The sequence below is a fragment of the Maniola jurtina genome, chromosome 22 (genome assembly GCF_905333055.1).
Source record: "Maniola jurtina chromosome 22, ilManJurt1.1, whole genome shotgun sequence".
NCBI classification, from domain to species: Eukaryota; Metazoa; Arthropoda; class Insecta; order Lepidoptera; family Nymphalidae; genus Maniola; species Maniola jurtina.
In genome coordinates, this window is record NC_060050.1 from 11,698,084 (window position 1) to 11,720,490 (window position 22,407).

The 22,407-nt window shown below is 38.9% G+C and overlaps 2 protein-coding genes across 3 annotated transcripts in view; one reads left to right on the forward strand and one right to left on the reverse strand.

The window, feature by feature from the left end:
* Window positions 1–22,407, forward strand: part of LOC123876881 (fibroblast growth factor 10) — a 248,910-nt gene that overhangs the window by 56,081 nt on the left and 170,422 nt on the right. For both annotated transcript variants that reach the window (XM_045923281.1, XM_045923282.1), the window contains exon 3: window positions 14,124–15,091. In XM_045923281.1, the coding sequence (XP_045779237.1) occupies window positions 14,872–15,091 (220 nt within the window). In that variant the 5' untranslated portion in view covers window positions 14,124–14,871. The remainder of the gene's footprint in view (window positions 1–14,123; window positions 15,092–22,407) is intronic.
* Window positions 68–1,996, reverse strand: LOC123876882. Its single transcript, XM_045923283.1, has 2 exons — window positions 1,989–1,996; window positions 68–820 (listed from the first exon to the last, which is right to left on the reverse strand). The coding sequence occupies exon 2, from the start codon at window positions 769–771 to the stop codon at window positions 118–120; it is 654 nt and encodes a 217-aa protein (XP_045779239.1). The 5' UTR covers window positions 772–820; window positions 1,989–1,996; the 3' UTR covers window positions 68–117.

A 22,407-nucleotide genomic window follows, 5' to 3' on the forward strand; every position in this document is an offset into this window, starting at 1 on the left:
TGCAAAGTGTGTTGCTTTCTTCGCAGCTGCCGGTCTTAAAAGAGGCTGCATGCCTCTACATCACCCCCCTACGGAGTGAAAAAGAAGAGAAAATAAAAAAAATTAATAAATTATTTGCTAAGCAGCTTGATAGGGTACGAGGAAGCGAACCCTACGACCGGAACGAGTAGTGACAGAAGGTTGAGACGATTGCGAAGGGTGAGAAGGTGGAGAAGGATGAGAAGTTTGAGAAGGCAAATCGGCTTGTTGAGGTTGAAAGATATAAGCCGGTTTTAAACGATCAATGGTTACTGCCATTGGTTTGCCTTTCACTTCAAGTTTAAAATTCTTCTCACCACGTTCTAAGACTTTGTATGGGCCAGTGTATGGTTGTTCCAATGACCTTTTCATTGTTCCTCGACGCAAGAAAACGTAATCAGCGGAGGATAAATCCTTCGGAATGTAGAACACTGTTTTACCACGTCTCGACGATGGAGTCGGAGATAACTCTGACATATAATTGCGAAGCCTATCAGCGAAGTACGCCGGGTCAGAAACACGATCATTAGTAGGCGGGTTGAAAAATTCACCCGGTAATCGCAAAGCTTCTCCGTAGACCAGCTCCGCACTGGATAATCCAAGGTCTTCCTTCCATGCGCTCCTAATACCTAGGAGTACTAATGGTAATACCTCGGTCCATTGTGGGTTGGCATGGCACATAATGGCTGCCTTGAGCTGTCGATGTAACCGCTCTACCATACCGTTGCACTGAGGATGGTACGATGACGTCATCCGATGCTGTGCACCGGTCAACTCGACGATCTTCGTGAAGAGATGCGAGCTGAATTGAGAACCCCTGTCAGTTATAATGGTTACTGGACACCCTAGTCTCGCCACCCAGCCAGCTAAGAAAACGCTAGCACATGTTTCTGCAGTAATGTCTGGCATTGGGAATACCTCAGGCCATCGCGTAAAACGGTCAATGACTGTGAGGCAGTACTTAAAACCAGAGGAATAAGGTAAGGGACCTACTATGTCTAAGTGAATTACAGAAAAACGTTCAGATGGTGGACTAAAGGTTGATAATGGGGAAGATGTATGACGAGTGATCTTCGAACGTTGGCAAGCTTGGCAAGCTCGTGCCCACATCCGACAATCCTTCTGTATAGATGGCCATACATAACGATCCATGACTAGACGAGCAGTTGCTCGAACACCTGGATGACTGAGGTTGTGAAGTTTTTCAAAAATGCTCCTCCTAAACTGTGGAGTTACGTAAGGACGGGGTTTTCCCGTAGAAACATCACATACCAGTTTGATATTCGTACCAGGTACCGTTATGCAGTCTAAATTCATGGAAGTTTGATTGCGCAGGCTCTTTAATTCTTCATCGGAAGCTTGTGACTGCGCGAGTGCAGCTAGGTCGTCTTCTAAGGAGATGCTCTCCACACGCGAAAAAGCATCGGCGACCAAATTGTCAGCACCCTTTACGTGCTGAATATCCGTAGTGAACTGTGAAATAAATACTAATTGATTCAATTGTACAGGCGGAAGTTTCTCACGCCGTTGAGTGAAAACATATAATAAGGGTTTGTGATCAGTATAAATGGTGGCCTGTTGACCTTCAAGAATGTGCTTAAAATGTTGCACGCTTTCATAAATGGCCAGAAGCTCTCTGTAGTAAGCCGGCCATTCGGATTGCTTTACAGTTAGCTTTTTGCTAAAAAATGCAATTGGTTGCCAACCCTTATTAACTTGTTGTTGTAAACAAGCGCCGACGTGTGAGTTAGATGCATCGGTAAATAATCCGAGTTGAGCGTCGGCGACTGGATGAGCTAACAGAGTTGCGTTAGCTAAACTCTCCTTGCACGAGTTGAAACTACGCTCTAAGTCAGGCGTCCAAATAAACGGCTTAGCGCCTTTACCTTGAATGGCTGACAGAGCATCAATGAGTGGAGCCTGGTACTGGGCTATGCCCGGTAAAAACTTACGATAAAAATTCACCATACCGAGGAATCTTCGAACACCTTGTACCGTCTTCGGCAAGGGAAACTCCTGAAGATCCTTGATGCGTTCAGCTGGTGCGCTTACGCCAGCGGCGCTGATTTTATAACCTAGGAACTTTACTTCTGAAACATTAAAACGGCATTTATTTTCGTTTATTACAACGCCGTATTGTTCTAAGCGTTTGAATAAAATATGTAAGTGATCCGCGTGTTCCTGTGGATCTTTAGAAAAAACAAGAATATCATCCACGTATGCGAAACAAAAATCAAGACCTCGGACAACTTCGTCAATGAATCGCTGAAATGTTTGCCCAGCGTTACGGAGTCCAAAAGTCATGTAAGGAAACTCGAACAGACCAAAAGGAGTTATAATAGCTGTCTTACAAATGTCGTCTTTTGCAACGGGAATCTGCTGGTAAGCTTTCACTAGATCAATTGTGCTAAAGACTGTTGATCCACGTAAATTTTGGTTGAGATCGCCTATGTGACGCACGGGATACCTGTCGGGTATCGTGCGCGCGTTTAAAGCCCGGTAATCACCGCAGGGACGCCAATCAGCGTCTCCTTTTGGAGCCAGGTGCAAAGCTGAAGACCAGGGACTATCGGAAGGTCTAGCAGAGCCGCATGCAATCATATTTGCGAACTCTTTCTTTGCGATGGCTAATTTGTGTGGGCCCAGGCGGCGTGGACGACACGATACCGGCGGACCATCCGTCGTTCGGATGTAGTGCACCGTGGTATGTTTGATATCACGCACAGGGCCTGGAGGCCTTAAAATAGCAGGAAACTTAGATAATATTTCATGCTTACCATTTACGGTCTTTACGCTAACATGGCCATCTGCAGTTATGGATGCCATATGAGAAAGACCAGTAGTGTTGTCGATCAGCCGACCGCTTCTGCAATTTGGCAATAAATTAAAATATGATAAGAAATCGGCCCCTATAATAGCGGTGTTAACATCGCATATTATAAAGTGCCACTTGAATTCACGGCGAAGGCCTAAATCTAATACTAAGGTAATTGTACCATATGTTTTAATATCGCTGCCATTAGCGGCGCGCATGGTAAACTCGGTAGCCTTAGGAGGTCGATCAATCCAAGTCACCGGGTAGCACGAAAGATCAGAGCCAGTGTCTATTAAGAAACGCAATTTAGATTTAACCTCAGTGACAAATAAACGGCGAGTATCAACTGGACAGTCAGGCATCGCCCCTACTGACTGTCTTTGGCGTTTTCCTGCCCTGTATAGGAACATGGTTTGATGCACTTCAGGGCACGTGAAGAAAACCTTCGATGGTACCAGCACATCTCTCCACCACCATTGCTCTATGATCTGTGAGGAGAAGTTGATTTAAAATTGTTATTAGAAAAACGACCTCTAGATCTACTCCTCGTACGTCTATGATCCCTATTCCTGCTAAGCGCAGCAACTTGTTCAGTTAACTCCTCAATGCGTTTAAGAAGCGAAGACACACTGGGATCAGACAAACTAGCAGAAGTAGAAGGTGCCCTGATGTCAGGGGAGACCTCTAAAATTTTGTCTGCCAATTCGGCAACCTTATCTAATGAAATTTCGGACTGCGCAGCTAATATGGCTTGCAAATGTTGTGGCAAGCGGCGCATCCAAAGTTGACGCAAAATATTCTGGTCGGTAAGTACGTGACCGGCCAGGGAACGCAAATGGCGAAGAAACTGGGACGGCTTACGATCTCCTAGTACTTCGTCATTAATAAGCTGTCGGACCCTCTGCTCCTCTGACGTCGACAACCGACGGATGAGCTCCTTTTTTAAGAAAGCGAAACGGTCAGTAGGCGGGGGATGAGTTATAATGTCTTCGACCTCACCAATGACACGTGAGTCGAGCTGAGCAACAACATAATTAAATTTTGTTTGGTCTACCGTAATCCCTGAAATCTCAAATTGCGCCTCTACCTGGGCGAACCAAACAACGGGGCGATCCACCCAGACAGGAGGAAGTTTTGCCGTAACCTTACAAATTTTAGAATGCTCCGTAGGGGTTTCCGATACGTTAGCCAATTTGGTACGGAGCGATTCGTTTTCCTCCATCAGAGGTAGGGCGGTTCCTGCTAAGTCCTTAATTTTTTTTAACAGAGCTGCCTTCTCCTCCTCTAACTCTTTGACTTTTTTATCCATTTTATGCAGCTGAAAACCTTACACGGAAAAGAAAAGAATCACAACATAAAAAATACACAAAATAAAATTTGAAATGTTTACAAATATTATGACACTAATTTAACGTTTTAATTTAGTTTTTAAGTTTTTGAAAGTTCGAAGTCACTTAATGTCTCTATTGTTTATGCGTGTAGATAGAAGAGTTCTTATAAGGATTTTAAAATTTAAAAAGTCAATTGTCACTCCAAAATGTCTTTCACCAAAAAAATGAAAAATAAATGACACAATAATAATAAATAATTGTTCGAATATGTTTTGCAGCACAGAAGAACAAATTAATGTTTTTATAGAACCTGGATCCTCCTTAGGGCGCCTCGGATATGTCCTCACGAGGCATGTATGAACCAGCGCGTCGGGTTCAAAGGGTTCAAAGGTTCAGCTGTAGCGAGCCAACTATTATGGCAGCAATACCATCGATGTATAAGCAATACACATATTATGTTTGCGTGTTCTTCTCGGCGGTCACCAGAATATGTAGCAGCCATGCAGCGTATGATAGATAACTTGATAAATAAAAATACCACTACATATTATTATTTGTATTACTTGGGCTGTATTTACAATATGTGCTTTGGTTACAATTAAAACTGTGGTAGAAAAACGAGGTCCGGAGCTTGATGCTAGACCGAGGTGTTTCGGTCTTGATGGTCTTAAGTGAATAGGTTGAATGCGCTGCCCGGGGTTCGTCCAGGCCAGCAAGATATTTTGAATCGCTCCGAATTCAAATTGTGTTCTCTAAGTGACAGCTGCAAAGTGTGTTGCTTTCTTCGCAGCTGCCGGTCTTAAAAGAGGCTGCATGCCTCTACACATATAAGTAGCAATGAAATTAGCTACAACTATAAGTTTGTTAGGGTTCCGTAGCTAAAGGATATATGGAGCCCTATTAATATGTCACTCTGCTGTCTGTCGGTCTGCCCGTCAGCCCGTCTGTCCGTACGCGTGTCACAGGTCACTAGGAGAAGAAGAAATGGAGATAGATTATACCTTGGATTATCTACAATTCTATTGTAGGTTACATAGGCTACTTTTTATCCCGAAAAACCAATGAGTTTCCACGGGATAGACACCTATATCCACGAACGAAGTCGCGGGCATCAGCTAGTAGGCTATAAATCACAGACTCCTCGGTGTTACAAACTATAGGTACATACCTATAATCGCGAAAAAAATTAACTGTGTAATTATTACTAATTCCTCAAAATATGATTCTTCAAATAAATATTAATCTGAATTGAGTGTAAGTAATTAAAATAATGTGTATCACAGCAGGCATTGAGGAATGGCGATATATTTATAATTCCGAGCAGCCTTGGTGCGACCTTTTGTATAATTTATCATGTATTTGCACGAAATCACGCTGATACAAGATTTATGCGTTTCAAAGATGGTTTAGGGACATAATTCTAAATAATATTATAAATACAAAAGTGTGTCTATCTGTCTGTCTGTCTGCTAAGTTTTCACGGCCCAACATGTTCATCGATTTTGATCTACTTTCTATCCCCAAAAATCAAAGTTCCCAGGGTATCCTTAAAGGCCCATCCGTTTAACCGATTTATATGGAATTTGGTACAGTGATAGCTTGAATCCCGGAAATTGATTTAGGCGATTTTTTATCCCGGGAAATGAAAAAATTCCCACGGGATTTTTTCAAAACCTAAACCCACGCGGACGAAGTCGCGGGCATCCTCTAGTTAATATTATAAATGCGAAAGTGTGTCTGTCTGCCTGCTAACTTTTCACGGTCCAAAAGTTTAACCGATTTTGATGTTTAACACTACACACAAATACTACTACAGAATTAACTTAGGTAAATCCCGGGGAAGGACATTTTTTATCACGGAAATGAAAGAGTTCCAGCGGAATTTTTAAAGGCCTATCCGTTTAACCGATTTATATGGAATTTGGTACAGTGATAGCTTGAATCCCGGAAATTGATTTAGGCGATTTTTTATCCCGGGAAATGAAAAAATTCCCACGGGATTTTTTCAAAACCTAAACCCACGCGGACGAAGTCGCGGGCATCCTCTAGTTAATATTATAAACTAGCTGATGCCCGCAGCTTCGCCCGCGTGGATTGGTCAGATCCCCTGCAGCATCAGGATTGAGGAGTTGGACTCCAAATTTTTTATGAAACAATGTCGCAAAGTTCCTCTATCGATTAAAAAAGAAATGACGCAAATCGGTTCAGAAATCTCGGAGATTTCGGTGTACATAGGTAGAAAAACACAACTCCCTTTTTGAAAGTCGGTTAAAAAAGTAGCCTATTTTACGCCCTGGTCAATCCTCTACTTGCCTGTGAAAGTCCCGTCAAAATCGGTTCAGCCGTTCCAAAGATTAGCCTTTTCAAACAGACAGACAGACAGACAGACAGACAGACAGACAGATAGACAGACAGACAGACAGACAGACAGACAGACAGACAGACAGACAAAAATTTTAAAAACGTGTGATTCAGTTATGGTATCGTTCAAATAACCATATGAGCTTAATATGAGGTAGTTATTTCGAAATTACAGACAGACACTCCAATTTTATTTATTAGTATAGATGCGAAAGTCTGTCTGTCTGCCTGCTAACTTTTCACGGTCCAACAGTTTAACCGATTTTGATGTTTAATACTACACACAAATACTACTACAGAATTAACTTAGGTAAATCCCGGGGAAGGACATTTTTTTATCACGGAAATGAAAGAGTTCCAGCGGAATTTTTAAAGGCCCATCCGTTTAACCGATTTATATGGAATTTGGTACGCGATATCTTGAATCCCGGAAATTGATATAGGCGATTTTTTACCCCGGGAAACGAAAGAGTTCCTACGGGATTTTTTCAAAACCTAAATCCACGCGGACGAAGTTGTGGGCAATCATCTAGTTCTAAATGAATCGTGAAATTCGAAGTAGAGCTGTTGTTTACTGCATATTTATTTAGCTGGAAATCCCAAATGATAGGATGGTATACTTGTTAAATAGTTGGTTGATTCACCTCGCCTGGTATCTTTTTTAGTTCTAAAGAATGTAATTATTAACATTATATTCATAGAAATCTACTTAAGAGGGCTCTCTCCGTCACTCGTTTCATACAATCGTAGTTCCAATTTCATTTAAGTATTAAGCAACCAAAGTCCATGAAATTTTGCAGACATATTCTAGAAACTAATATCTATGTCCGTGGTTTTCCAGATTTCTGTTAAAATATTCGGTTTCAAAGTTACGCGGTCTTAAAAAATTTCATACAAATCTTTGAGCCCCTGTAATTTTAAAACTACATATTTTTAGAAAAATCTAAGACACCACAGACACAGATATTCGTTTCTAGAATAAGTCTGCAAAATTTCATGGACTTTGGTTGCTTAATATTGAAATAAAATTGGAACTACGATTGTATGAAACGACTGACGGAGAGAGCCCTGTTAAATTATTCTGATTCGGGAGCGAATATAGCTATGAAGAATTGCAAGCGGCCAATGTCAAAGACAGGATCTGCATCTATGCTAATCCATATACCATACTAATATTATAAATGCGAATGTGTGTCTGTCTGTCAGTGTGTTAGCTTTTGACGCCCTACCTGTTTAATCATTTTTGATGAAATTTGGTATGGACATAGCTTCCATCCCAGGGAAAGACATCGGCTACTTTTGTCCCGGAAAAGCAAAGCATATTCACGGAATTCTTAAAATCTAAATGGACCTGGAAGTCGTGGATATGATTCATTTGGTACAGAACTTGCGTCTTGAAGACGGGCATCTTAGGCTACTTTTTATCCCAGAAAATTAAAGATTTCCCACGGCGTTAAAAACCTAACGATATCGGGAGCAACATCTAGTATTTTTAAAAGATAGATATTTTGATTTGATTCACATATGTTAAGAATGTGTTGGGTGTTGATATTAAAAAGGAAACTATTATATAATAACAGTAGTTTTATTTCATTTCCCAGACTAATTCATACTAATAAGTAATAGTAAGTTACTATGGGATCACCTACGTACAATAATTATGTACGTAGTTAAGATTATAATAGGTTTGGCCACCCGTGCGAAGACTGGGTGACTTAGCTAGTAAAATTCTTAATGTAAAAATGCATAACGAACCAACAAAATCCGGAAAGCGTGGAAAACGATAGATAAGCGCGGCCATTGACCCCGTGACGTTGATAACAGATATAGCCGGCAATTAGGAAGCCGGTGTATTTGTGGCGGAGTTTTTCGGCGAGTTTTGGCAGCCGCTAATGACGGATTTAGACGACGCTTTGATGTACGCTTCCCGTTATAGGAGCATTGTGTTTTGACGTCTTGTCTATGAATTTTTGGGACTATGACGAGATAATTCTATAAATGCAAAAGTGTGTCTGTCTGTCTGTCTCTCTGCTAGCTTTTCACGGCCCAAAAGTTTAACCGATTTCGATGAAAGGTAGGTACAAAGTTAGCTTACATCTCGGGGACGGACAGACTTTTACCGGAATTTTTATACCGGAAAATCAAAGGGTTCCCACAGGATTTCTAAAAAACCTAGATCCACGCGGACGAAGTCGCGGGTTTCATCTAGTAGGTAATATGCAGGGACCCTGACCACAAAATACATAATAGTACAGATACGTGAACTTTCGCGACAGGCCGAGATGGCAATCGGGGAAGGGATGCCCCGCAGACCCGCACAGCGCCCGCGTTATCCTGGTGCGTGATACTCGTAGGGCGGTCGCTACGCGGGTGTGCGGGGCGTTTCTTTCTACGACTCACCATTACCCGATTGTCATATCGACCTGTCGCGAACTATACCTATAGTTCACATGAAGTTAACCCGCATTTTTATCGAATTTAAAGCTATTTTACCATAGATCATGTCTTCCTTTACCGTTAAAGCAAGTGATATTGAATTGCAACGCACTATAATTACTCACGCACTAAAATACTCCGAAAAATTACAGACGCATGCCCGGGATTGAACCCTGGACCCCTGAAGTCACTTATCCCAAGGCCGAAGTCTTAACTATTGTAGTTCGCGACAGGTGGACATGGCAATCGAGGTGGGGATGCTCCGCACACCCGCACAGCAACTGACATTGCAATGCCATGCGAATTGTAGGCTATCGCCGATTTTTATCTCCGTTATAACAGTTCCAACATAATCAATATACCTACAATACTTATTCTGATAAGAATTACGATCACCAAATCAGATTTAATGACTTAACAACATAATAATACAATTTTTTCAGAGTTCAACAACCTCATTACTGTTATCAAACACCGATAATGCACTAAACGTAGCTCTATTTAAAATTCAACTCTAAACGACTTGCGAAAGCTATACTTAATTGTTATTTTATTGACTACAATATTGATATTTGCTACCAATATGTCGTAAAAGCTAACCAGTTTCGGCATTAATTAATCTATTTAGCTACTAGAAACTGGCTAAAATATTTGGAAATAATTTGGTGTCAATCTTGAACACTACAGGTACAGTGCACGGTACGGCTCCTAGTTTTTTTTTTTAAATAAACATAGCTTGGGATTCTTCAGAATTAGCGGATTTAGATTATCCTATAACTAGATAGACCTCTGTAACTCTGTATAATAGGTAAAATAATAATAGCCCAGTCAAAATAGATATTCAAGGTTATAATAATTCGCATAGAGCTGAAAATTTGTACAAATCTTCGCAACATCATTATAAATGAAATGTAAAAAAGTGTAAAGACATTTTTTATAGATAACTAGACGATGCCCGCGACTTTGTCCGCGTGGATTTAGGTTCTTAAGAATCCCGTGGGAGCTTTTTCATTTTCCGGGATAAAAAGTAGCCTATGTCACTCTCAAGGATTTTAACTATAGCCATGCAAAAAATCACATCAATCCGTTGCTCTGTTGCAACTTGATTAAAGGACAAACCAACAAACAAGCAATCACACTCTCGCATTTATAATATAGGTAGTAATACACTCTTATTTTATGCCCGGACATTTATACATACATTCTTATTTTATGCCCAGACATTTATACCTACCACATACATTTTTATTTTTGCTCGGACATTCATACATACACCCTTATTTTATGCCCCGACATTCATAAATACATTATTATTTTATGCCCGGGCATTCATACATACATTCTTATTTTATGCCCGGACATTCATGCATACATTCTTATTTCGTGAGAGGCCTAAATCTTTAACCACTAAACTATCACCACCTCAAGTAATGATCAGACATTTATCTATCAGCTCAAATATTCAAAACATTAATTAAGAGCATAGTTGCTCAATGGCGGCCATTGTCATTTCTGGAGTCAGTGAAGTTCATCATCAATCACAATCAGTAACTCGATACGTTGAATGATTAAAGAATGACCGAATCGATTCTAATTGACGTCTGTGACCACATTTAATTATGTTTCTTGCGTTTTTTGCCACTTTTATATTAGAGCCAAAATTTTCTGCCGTACAAGCTGCGATAGCCGGTGGTTAAGACGTTCACCTCTTATACTGGAGATTGGGGGTTCGATCCCGGGCACGCATTTCTAACTTTTCGGAGTTCAATCAATCAGCCTGTAAGCGTCCACTGCTGGACATAGGCCTTCCCAAGAGCATGCCACCACACACGATCCTCATCCACCAAGGTCGTCAGTCCAGCGGGTCGGAGGTCGTCCCACACTGCGCTTGCTGATACGCGGTCTCCACTCCAGAACACGTCTGCCCCAGGGGACGTTAGTGCTTTTCGGAGCTATGTGCATTTTATTAAGCAATTATGATTTTGTATATCTCAAATTGTACCTCAAATACATGTATACTTACTTTCATATTATGGCATAACTTATGAACTTTTAACACTGTTTGGGGGGGGGGGGGGGGGAATTTATGGAGTCTGGATCAGACTCCATAAATTTTTGCCCATGGTCATTTGAAAAGACGGATAAGAAGGTTCATATTATGTTATTAGGTTGGTTTCAGTATGCAGTGGCTTGGAAAGTATTTCTAACAATAGGAGGAAAAGAATCAGAATTAGAAACTTCCCGTTTAACAAAATTAATAAAGAAAGCGTGAAGACAAACTATCTTTGTGACACTGTTACTAATTATAAAGTTAATCAAGCTGCGAACAGTGACACAACCAATTGGTTCTTCAACAAATTTGATGGTGAGTGGTGACCCAGAACTTACATCCGTTATTGCTAGGCCTTTCGCCTATTCTAGACCATGATAGAGTGAATCATAAAAGGATTATTAAGAACAGCGGTTTCTTATTTGGTTTTACTGACAATAAATCTTATAAATATAAAAAGAAATGTTCACTGACTGGCCCATACCTAGGCATTAGCCTAGCTCAAATCCTTAGAACTAGAAAGCTTTGCACAGACGTTATCTAGACAATCTGGACAAGGAATAACGAGATTTTTAGAAATTCCCACGGAAGTGAAGCCGTGGGTGATCGCTAGTCTAAATATAAACAGCAAAATCCGACTGACTGACTAATTTATCAACGCACAGCTCAATCTACTGTAATGTATCGGTTGAAAGGCATTCGCAGAACGCTATTATGATTTCATATTCAAATTCAACCCCTAAAGCGGTTTGAAATTTGTGTAGTCCATGACGACAAAGTCGTGGGCATAAGCTTATATTATATGAACACGTTTAAGAGCTTCTAAAATTTACTATCTAAGACGCAACGGAATTTTAAAATTAACTCTTTATAGGCGAAGTTGCGATAGCAAGTTTGTTTTGTCTAGCAATCTAATCCATGGCCGTTTTTTTAAGTCTTTTTAAATATGGCTGCGCTTCGTTCCGGGGGATTATAAAAATTAATTACATACGTCGAAATCAACACGTGTTGAAATAGTTTTTTTTTCATTGTTATCTCATTCACACGGGTTCTTGTTGGCTATTCATTAATTTGGCGGAGAAGTTGAACTCATTAATCATAGTCTTAATTTGACGTACTCGTATGTTTAACGTTGAAGCTATGAACTCGATGTAGAATAACTTCATCTAATTTACTAATAATAATCAAAGGGCCGATATTTGAATCGTCAAATAATTTTTATCTGAGGAATAGAAGTGTAAATTAAAAATTTTCAACACCCCCGACAAATCATTTTCAAATAAATAATTATGTTTATCTAGGCAACGTCCATCTTGACAACTTGACATTTGTCAATTGACACTTGAATATTATGAACCTAAGGGTTATCTAACCTTCTTTTCTACAAGAAAACTAGAAAATAGCTGATAACTTTTAAACGGCTGAACCAATTTTTTTGGATTATAGCTAAGAACACTCTCGATCAAGCCACCTTTCAAACAAAAAAAAGTAAATTAAAATCGGTTCATTCGTTTAGGCGCTACGATGCCACAGACAGATACACAGATACACGTCAAACTTATAACACCCCTCTTTTTGGGTCGGGGGTTAATAAAAAACGCAATCAGATGGTGCAACTCTGATTCTTTATTCGACTTTGTCATCACCATCTCAACACACCGTTGGTCCACTACTGAGTACGGGTGTCCTTTCAGAATGAGAAGGTTTCAGCCATAGTCCACCACGCTAGCCAACTACGGATTGGCAGACTTCACACACCTTTGAGAACACTATGGGGAACTCTCAGGCATATAGGTTTCCCCACGATATCCGAGATCGAACCCCCGACTCCTTGAATAGGAGACAGAGACAGTGAAAAAGAAACTCTTCTCTTGATGTAGTGATCAAATAAAAAAGTTTTCTTTCTTTCTTTCTTTCTTCTCAGACTTGGGCGCGTTTGGAACCCTCGTAGCTTTAGTTTTAAGTAATTAATTATCACCACTATATCGTACAAATTTAACAATCTCGACCATCAAAAGGAGTACAATTTGTACCTACTTTGAATAAATGATTTTGACTTTGACTTTGAAACTCATCCAAATGGCCGAGTTGCCCCTAGGCCGACGTTACGTCTTGCACCGTGCTAAGAAGATACACAGATACACAGATACACAGATACACAGATACACAGACACACAGATACACACGTCAAACTTATAACACCCCTCTTTTTGGGTCGGGGGTTAAAAAACAGTTTTGACAGATTTCCTACGTTGGGAACCCAAAGTCTATGACCGATAGAAAGGCTTTCCTAACTAAATCTACTTAGTATTAAAGTAACGGAGCTTTCCAAACTAAATCAAGTATTAATAACGGATTTACCAGTTAAGGTTAGGGTTTATTCGTTATGCTTTAGAACAGTCGGCAGGTACTTAAGCGAATTTAAAAATAATTCTCATCTTTCAACCAGTTTCTAAAAAGATTCCTCGATTATTTAATTCGTTCCGAACTGTTAAGATTATAAACGGGATATTTGTATGATGAGAATAATTTCGACAGGTTTTGAGTTATTTGGATTTCACACTTGAGCTGCGAAGCGAAAAATTGTTGAGTTTTGTAAACAGAGTTATCGTCTATCGTACCTATTGTTGGTTTATCTGTGATTCAACAGTTTTATTATTTTTTGTTTCGAGCTCGGATTGTGTGAATGAATGTGTTGCAGGTTTTTCAAACAATGTGTTTGTTTTTTACCCGACTGCGGCAAAGCCAAAAGGAAGGGTTATGATTTTAGTAGTCTATGTATGTATGTATGTATGTATGTATGTATGTGGGTATGTATGTTTGTATTGTGACTATCAATATTCAAAATTATCAAATGAAAATGTAAGCCTTACGTTTTCATTTGATAATTTTGATACATAAATTCATATTTTACGTAGTTTTGCATTGTAAATTGAAGTATTTGCCCCATGCCTTAACAATTGTAACAGCCCAGGTATCCTTAACCATATTAAGTTCATTCAGCCCAGGTATCCCTTCCTACAAATAGTTTAATTGCATCACAATAGTGTAAGTTACATACAGACATTTTATGTCCGAGCTATTATTAACATAGACCTATCATTTGTTACAGATAGTGAGACGGCGCCCGCAAATCGGATCGTTTGTGGCTTCGTGTACCGAGTAGAGTTACAAATTACCACTGTGGTGCAATACACAATGCATACGTTCATAAACAGGCATCGACCAACGAAACTAAACTCTAAGTACAACACTTAAACAAAAATAATAATAATTGTTAAGTGACAAAGTAATATGCATCATAAGTTCGTGAGTGCGACAGTTAATTTCGAAGATCCCTATTTACAAAATTACTCCCACACTAAACAGTGAAAATTACAATCGTTTATCAGTGAGTCAATTAATATGCGTGATGATTGGTACGTGAAACCTGTGATTGTGACTGTAAATGTCAAAAACCGAGCGCTGAATCCGAGCATACCATTCTGGTTGTTACAATTGACAATCATATATTTGGTGGCTTTAGCACATTTCGATTGTCCTGGCTTAAAATTATTGAAAGTCCCTGATTGGGCGCCAAAATTGAAAGTCCCATACCGGGCCCTAAATTCTATCTCATTTTGGGAGTTAAGACTGACTGTTACATATTTGGTGGCAAGTGAAGTCCCAGATCGGGCGTCAAAGTCGAGAATCCCGTTTTGGGTGCCATTGACAGTTATATATTTGACGGCAAGTTTAGCACGTGGTCCCTGGGCGCCTCGGGCTAGCGCGTGGGGCAGCGAGCGGGGGTAGTCGGGCGGGCTATGCGCCGCGGGTGAGCAGTGACGGCGCCCGCGCGGCGGCCATGGGCGCGGCGCGACATGATCCCGCGCGCGCGCCCGCTGCGGCTGCTGCTGGCGGCGCTGGCGCTGGCGTCCGTGGCCGCGGCGCCCGCGCCCGAGCCGCGCGCGCAACGCTCGGCCAACCTCAGCCACATCACGGGCACCTCGCGCACAATACAGATGTTCCTCAAGAATCGCTATCTGCAGCTGATGCCGGATGGCACCGTCAACGGCACCACAGACGCCAGCAGCGTTTACAGTGAGTACTTACCTACTTAAGAGGGGTCTCTCCGTCACTCGCTCCATACAAACGTAGTTCCTCTCTCATTGGAATACTAACCAATCATACTCAAGGAATTTTGTAGAAACGTTCCGGGAACTAATATCTATGCCTGTGGTTTTCCAGATTTCCGTTAAAATATTCGGTTTCAAAGTTACGTGGTCTTAAAAATTTACATACAAATCTTTGAGCCCCTGTAATTTTAAAACTACATATTTTTAGAAAAATCTAAAACACCACAATATTGTTACGCAAATAAATAAACCCACGTTTTTCACGCAAAAATCGAGCCAAATAAAGTGAAGTGCTGTGCTGTGAGCCGCAAGAAGGGAAAGCTGGAAAGAAGAAGAGAGCGAAAGACCTTTCCTGTAAGTGCTCCCTTGTTCCTTTTGTCCAGCAAATTTTAGCCGCCACGCCCGCCACCACTCTAAACCGCCATTCGAATTTTTCCCGCAAGCGCAACCAATATGTCTGCAAAATTTCATGGATTTTGGTTGCTTAATAATATTCAAATGAAATTGGGACTACTATTGTATGGAGTAAGTGACGGAGAGAGCCCTGTTAATAATAAAATTGAATATAATATGACACTTAAGACCACGACTTGTCTGACAGAATATGCAGGCCTACCGTCTAGAAGCTTTATTTTTCTAAGGCCTGCCTATTTCTTCCCCAGCGTGAAACGTGACGTGAAAGCCCTACTTTTTCTTTTAAGGCTGGTTTACGCCGGGACTACGCGTACCAATTCGGTATATATGAATTGATTTTAAGGTAGACACGGCGCGTACATTGCGGACATCGTCACTCGGCTACGACCAATTTGCTAAGCTTCCCTTCTCATAATCAATTTTTCTAGTTTTCGTAAAGCAGTTTTGAGTGGGAACGGGTTGGATATAGGGATGCTCCAGTGAAAAGGTCGCCCTTTGTATAATAATTAAGTGTATCATATATTCTGTCTTTGTAATTTTGTTACAATAAAGTTGTTTAAATAAATAAAATAAATAGCTCTATACCAAAATTTCGGATTGTTATTATTTATCATACACTCAGTAATTTTCAGGTTTTATTGGAAAACCTGGGATTTATCAATACGCCTGATTTAGGTCTGTTTTTAAACCCCCGACTCAAAAAGAGGGGTGTTATAAGTTTGACGTGTGTATCTGTGTATCTGTCTGTGGCATCGTAGCTCCTAAACTAATGAATCGATTTTAATTTAGTTTTTTTTGTCTGAAGTTTTGCTTGATCGAGAGTATTCTTAACTATAATCCAAGAAAATCGGTTCAAGCGTTTGAATGTTGTCTGCTCTTTTCTAGTTATTACTGTAAACTTCACTTGTCGGGGGTGTTATAAATTTTTAATTTACACTTGTAGCATAATAATTATGCAGTTTGGTTACATAGTACTACGAGATAACAACTTGGTTTGGACATCCTTTAAATAGCAGAAATATAAAATTATCTCCAATAACTTTTACCTCAAAGTTCAGTGAAGGATTTTAATTACATACCCTTTCTATAGCGTTTCCATGTTGCATTGCGGTTGGTGTGTTTCCATTTCCCGGTATGCGATTACGACTCGGTACATGAGTGTAATGGACACTGTGTGAGTAGTGTTATGCCACATATCGCCTTCGCGGAAGCGCTTTGCGGTCGGAGAAATGGTAATACAAACAGACATACATCCTATAACAAACAATACCTCAGCTGGATTAAGGAAAAGGTGCACCATTGCTACAATCTTCATTTGTTGTGATTGGCTGAGTTTATGGTATTTTTGCTGCAGCAACGTATTTTAGCCAATAGCGAGAGAGTGTCAGCCAATCGGAGATGCAATCGTCACACCGTAGTTTTTTGCAACGCACCGATTCTTCAATAAACCGATAAAAAAATTGGCAGTGAGTGGAGACTGTCAACAAAAGTGAAAACTTTAAATTATGAAACAATAGAAGATTTTTTGGATTTTGAAATAGCATTATTCAAATTAGCTTTCAAAAGTGGTAAACCCGCCCGAAGAAATTTTCACATAAAAAATCAATGCTTAAACCTGTAAAATAATGTCATGGAGAAATAATAGAATAGAGGAATAGAATGTTTATATAGTAAGCAAATAAGATGTGAAATAAGTAATTATTAATTAAATAATATTCATTAAAATCGCCAAGAATAATTTAATGAAAGACAAAAGTATAACTCAGAAATAAATAAAACAAAATCTAATACCAACGTCCAACACGTAACCAAAAATTTAAAATAAAAGAATAAAAATAGCTCTACAATATCAATGGAATTCAAAAGAATGCAAAATATACACATTATAATTTATAACATTAATGTAAATCAACAAAGAATTTTATGTGAAAACGAGAAAACGGTCGACAAACGGATAACATATTTTAATTATAATAAATTATATAAATATATTCAGAGAATTTTCGCTAATGGCCAAAATTTGTTTATACCTATTTTATAGTCGCAATGAATGGTGACCAGACGGCCGCCAGACGACCGTTGCGTAATAGCGACGTGCCTTGACGACACGATTTAACAGGGCTCTCTCCGTCACTTACTCCATACAATCGTAGTTCCAATTTCATTTGAATATTAAGCAACCAAAGTCCATGAAATGTTGCAGACATATTCTAGAAACTAATATCTGTGCCTGTGGTGTTTTAGATTTTTCTAAAAATATGTTTTTTTTAAATTACAGGGGCTCAAAGATTTTTATGTGAATTTTAAGACCGCGTAACTTTGAAACCGAATATTTTAACAGAAATTTAGAAAATCACAGGCATAGATATTATTTCTAGAATATTATGTCTGCAAAATTTCATAGACTTTGGTTGCTTAATATTCAAATAAAATTGGAACTACGTTTGTATGGAGCGAGTGACGGAGAGACCCCTCTCCGTCACTTGCACTTACACTTACTTAACTTACTTACTTACGTACTTACTTAAATTTTTACACGAACCGTCAGAAAAAAGGAGTGTATTGTTTTCAGGATGTATGTAGTATACCTTTTTTACACGACTTCGGCAAAGCCAAAAGGAAGGATTATGACTTTAGCAGTCTAAGTATGTACCTACTGTATGTAGGTTTGTATTTATGTGTGTTCCACCGTAGCGCTTAAACTACTATGCCGATTTTAATGAACGAGGTGTCAATCGATTCGTTATTATGGTCCGGGTGACATAGGCTACATGTTATACGAAAAAAAATATCTTGACGGATGTTACATCCCAAAAAGTGGGGGGTCTCCTAATTTTTTTTTTGCTATTGTATCGACTGGGATATCAAATGAAAGAGGAAGAAATTCTGAGTACGTAAATATTAATATAATACAATGTTGAATACACCGAGCGACAGAAAAAAATTTTGCTAAGTATATCTATCGCTCGCTATGTACCCGCTAGGTTTGCAACCGTGAATCTAATAGAAATAATAAAGTGAAGTTAGTGGTCGCGCAGTAATAGGTAATTCATCCATACTAATATTATAAATGCGATAGTCTGTCTGTCTGTCTGCTACCTTTTCGCGGCCCAACAGTGTAACCGATTCTGACGAAATTTGGTACAGGGTTAACTTATATACCGTGGACAGGCTACTTTTTATCCCGGAAAATCAAAGAGTTCCCTCGGGATTGCTAAAGACCCATCCACTTAACCGATTTGTATGAAAATTGGTACTGAAGTAGCTTGCGTCCCTGTAATTGAAGTAGGCACCTTTTTGTCCCGGAAAATCAATCAGTTCCCACGGGATCTAAAAAAATCTAAATCCACGAGGTCGAAGTCGCAGGCATTCTCTAGTAAATCAATAATTAAAGTCTACTACTCGTACTATGCGCAGTGGCATAAATAACCCAATACCTTTAGCTAGAGGCGCAGAATATATGTAGTATAGTAAGCTACAGATTAAAAAGTAAAAAAATCTAGGTAAGTAGGTACGTAATTACAGCGTTAGACGCCTAAACAGTAGATAATAACGATGCGGGAGATCTAAAAGTTTGATCTACTTTGATCTAGTTAATTATAGGTTGTGCAGGCTGACTGTCAAATTGTAGTAATGACTCTATTACGATTGGGATCGCCCCGGGCGGCCGCGAGGTGCTCCGATTGTGATCGTTAAAGTGGTATAAGGCTTTGAGTTTTGTATTACGTATGCTGATTGACATTGAATTCTATAGAGTTTTTTTTATTTAATACTAATATTGTAAATGCGAAAGTGTGTCTGTCTGTCTGTCTGCTACCTTTTCACAGCCCAACAGTTCAAACGATTCTGACGTTTGGTACACGGTTAGCTTACAGCCCGGGTACGGACATAGGCTACTTTTTATCCCGGAAAATCAAAGAGTTCCTACGAGACTCTTAAGGATCTATTTATTAAACCGATTTATATGAAAGGTACAGAAGTAGCTTACGTCCCGGAAATTAACTTCGGCAACTTTTTATCCCGGAAAAGCAAAGAGTTCCCACGGGATTTTTAAATAAACCTAAATCCGCGTGGACGGAGTCGCGGGCATCATCTAGGATTACAATAAATAAAACTTAAGGCTAGCCTCATCTGCCTCCTATAGCTAGCCTTATCTAATTACACTATACTACTGTAGAGTTAAATATTTTTTACATCCATCACACACACATATGTACAAACAGCATCGTGAAGGAATCTGCATGACTGAGGGTTCTCCATAATATTTAATTTAATTTATTTATTTAATAATCGGACAACACAGATCCATTAGTGTTAGTAACAAAAAACTTAAAAATAATATGCTCAAAGGTGTGTGAAGTCTACCAATGCGCACTTGGCCAATTCCTTCCTCTTCTGAGATGAAACCCGTGCTCTGTAGTGAACCAGCGATCGGTCTTATGATCAGATTATGCCTGTGACTTCATCCGTGAAGATTTAGGATCGTGGACGAAGTGTTGAAAATATAAAATTGTCCGTTTTTGAAGAACCTTTACAAGGGAGTTCATTGGGGTCACAACTGTTTAATCTATTAAAAAAGACGTTATTAAAAAAATACATAAAAACGTTTATAAAGTGAAGCAAAGTAATAAATCAGTCTGGTAAATATGCTAAATGAAAACTTCTGTATTTTTAGCCATTTGTCTATGAGCGCGGTCGTAAAAACAGAAGATTAGTTTGCGATAATTTTGGTGATTTACTGCATTATGAATGTGTTATCAGTTAAATGTTTTTAATGTGAAAAAATACATTTTAATATCAAAAGAAAAGTGGCTCTATTTTGGCTCTATTATTAAAATCATTCAAAATGTGTATACTTATTCATCTATATTCTAATATAGATGAATAATATAGATAAGTATTATTCATGAAAAATCAAGTGAATCCTTTCATCTGTTGCTGAATGATTGAAGGACGAAGGCGTGAAAAATGGCATAAGTACCATCTCGCATGGACCTTTGTTTTTCCAGGGTTTTTGCATGGATTTAGGTTTTTAAACATCCCGTAGGAACTCTTTGATTTTCCGGTTATAAGTAAATAAATATTACTCTTCAAGTCTTTAACAGTATACCCACGCAATTACATCTATCCGTTGCTTGAATGCAAGCTAACTCTGTAGAGTTTATGCCCGTGCTTTCTTCAATTTGGTTTTAGTTTTTTTTTATCCCGTAGAGACTCTTTGATTTTTCGGTTTAAAAAGTAGTCTATGTCACTCTCCAGGTCTTTAACTATACCCTTGCAAAAAAGCAAACAACAAAAACCAACAAACCAATTTTTATTGAAAAAAAAAAAAACAATATGGCGCCTGAATGGCGGCATTTTCAAATGTGAAAACTTTTACTTTTTAACCGACTACAAAAAGGAGGAGGTTCTCAATTCGTCGGAATATTTTTTTTTATTAGTCATAGACCTATTACTATTGTTTTTAGTTCTTGACCGGCAGTCGTGCTTTTAAGTTATTTAATTACGATTTTTTTTAAAATTTTTGATTACGAATTATTTTATTACGATTTAAGATCCATATCTATCGTTAAGTTACGTAATGGCACCGAAATAACATTTTTATATCCGCCACCGCCAAAAAACGGCCGCCGCGATCAAGCTATAAAAACATGGTGTTTATTGTCTATTGCCAAATTAAGCCCATATAAAAACGAATTTAATGCCACTAAATGTTTGAAATGATATTTTTATACCAATATTTGCAATATTAATACAAATGGTTAAGAGTTTATATTCTTTGAAAATCCTTTTATTCTGTGGTTTATGAAGTTCTTATGAGAAATAACCCTAACGCGCTACCCAGCGCTTTTCATACAAACGTAATTTTTATCAAGCTCAATAGACACGCTCCAAAAACAAATATCTGTGTCTGTGGTTTATCAGATTTTCATTCAAAAACATGTAGTTTCAAAGATACACCGGCTCAAAGATTAGAATATAAATTTTTAAGCGTGATCTCCATAAAAATCAAAAGTGTATGAAGTCTAATTTAAGTCAAATCTATATTTGGCCAGCGTGGTGGATTATGGCTTAAACCCTTCCAATTTTATTCTAAGTTCCAATTCTAAGAGGAATTTCATGCTCAGTAGTTGTTGAGGTGATGATGAACCATCGGTAAAGTTTTCCCAGATAATTTCAGGAAAGTAGGTAAGTACTAGGTAGGTACTGAATATTTTTTTTAGTTAGAAATTATATTTGCATTTAGCAGAATGATGGATGCGCAGTGCAGTGTAGTATTTAGTGTTTACGCTTCAAAGAGATAGGTCGTCCATTTTATTTCAAAGTGCACTCAGTCATAGCTACTAAATCAAATGCTCCGTTATAAATTACTTGCTGAGATGTAGGTGGGCACTTTTAAATATCAATTACTTATTCTTTGCCAAGAAACCCGGCATTATAGTAGAGACTAGCTGATGCCCGCAGCTTCGCCCGCGTGGATTAATCAGATCCCCTGCAGCATCAGGATTGAGGAGTTGGACTCCAAATTTTTTATGAAACAATGTCGCGAAGTTCCTCTATCGATTAAAAAAGAAATGACGCAAATCGGTTCTGAAATCTCGGAGATTTCGGTGTACATAGGTAGAAAAACACAACTCCCTTTTTGAAAGTCGGTTAAAAAAGTAGCCTATGTTACTCCCTGGTCAATTCTCTACTTGTCTGTGAAAACCCCGTCAAAATCGGTCCAGCCGTTCCGAAGATTAGCCTTTTCAAACAGACAGACAGACAGACAGACAGACAGACAAAAATTTTAAAAACGTGTGATTCAGTGTTGGTATCGTTCAAATAACCATATGAGCTTAATATGAGGTAGTTATTTCGAAATTA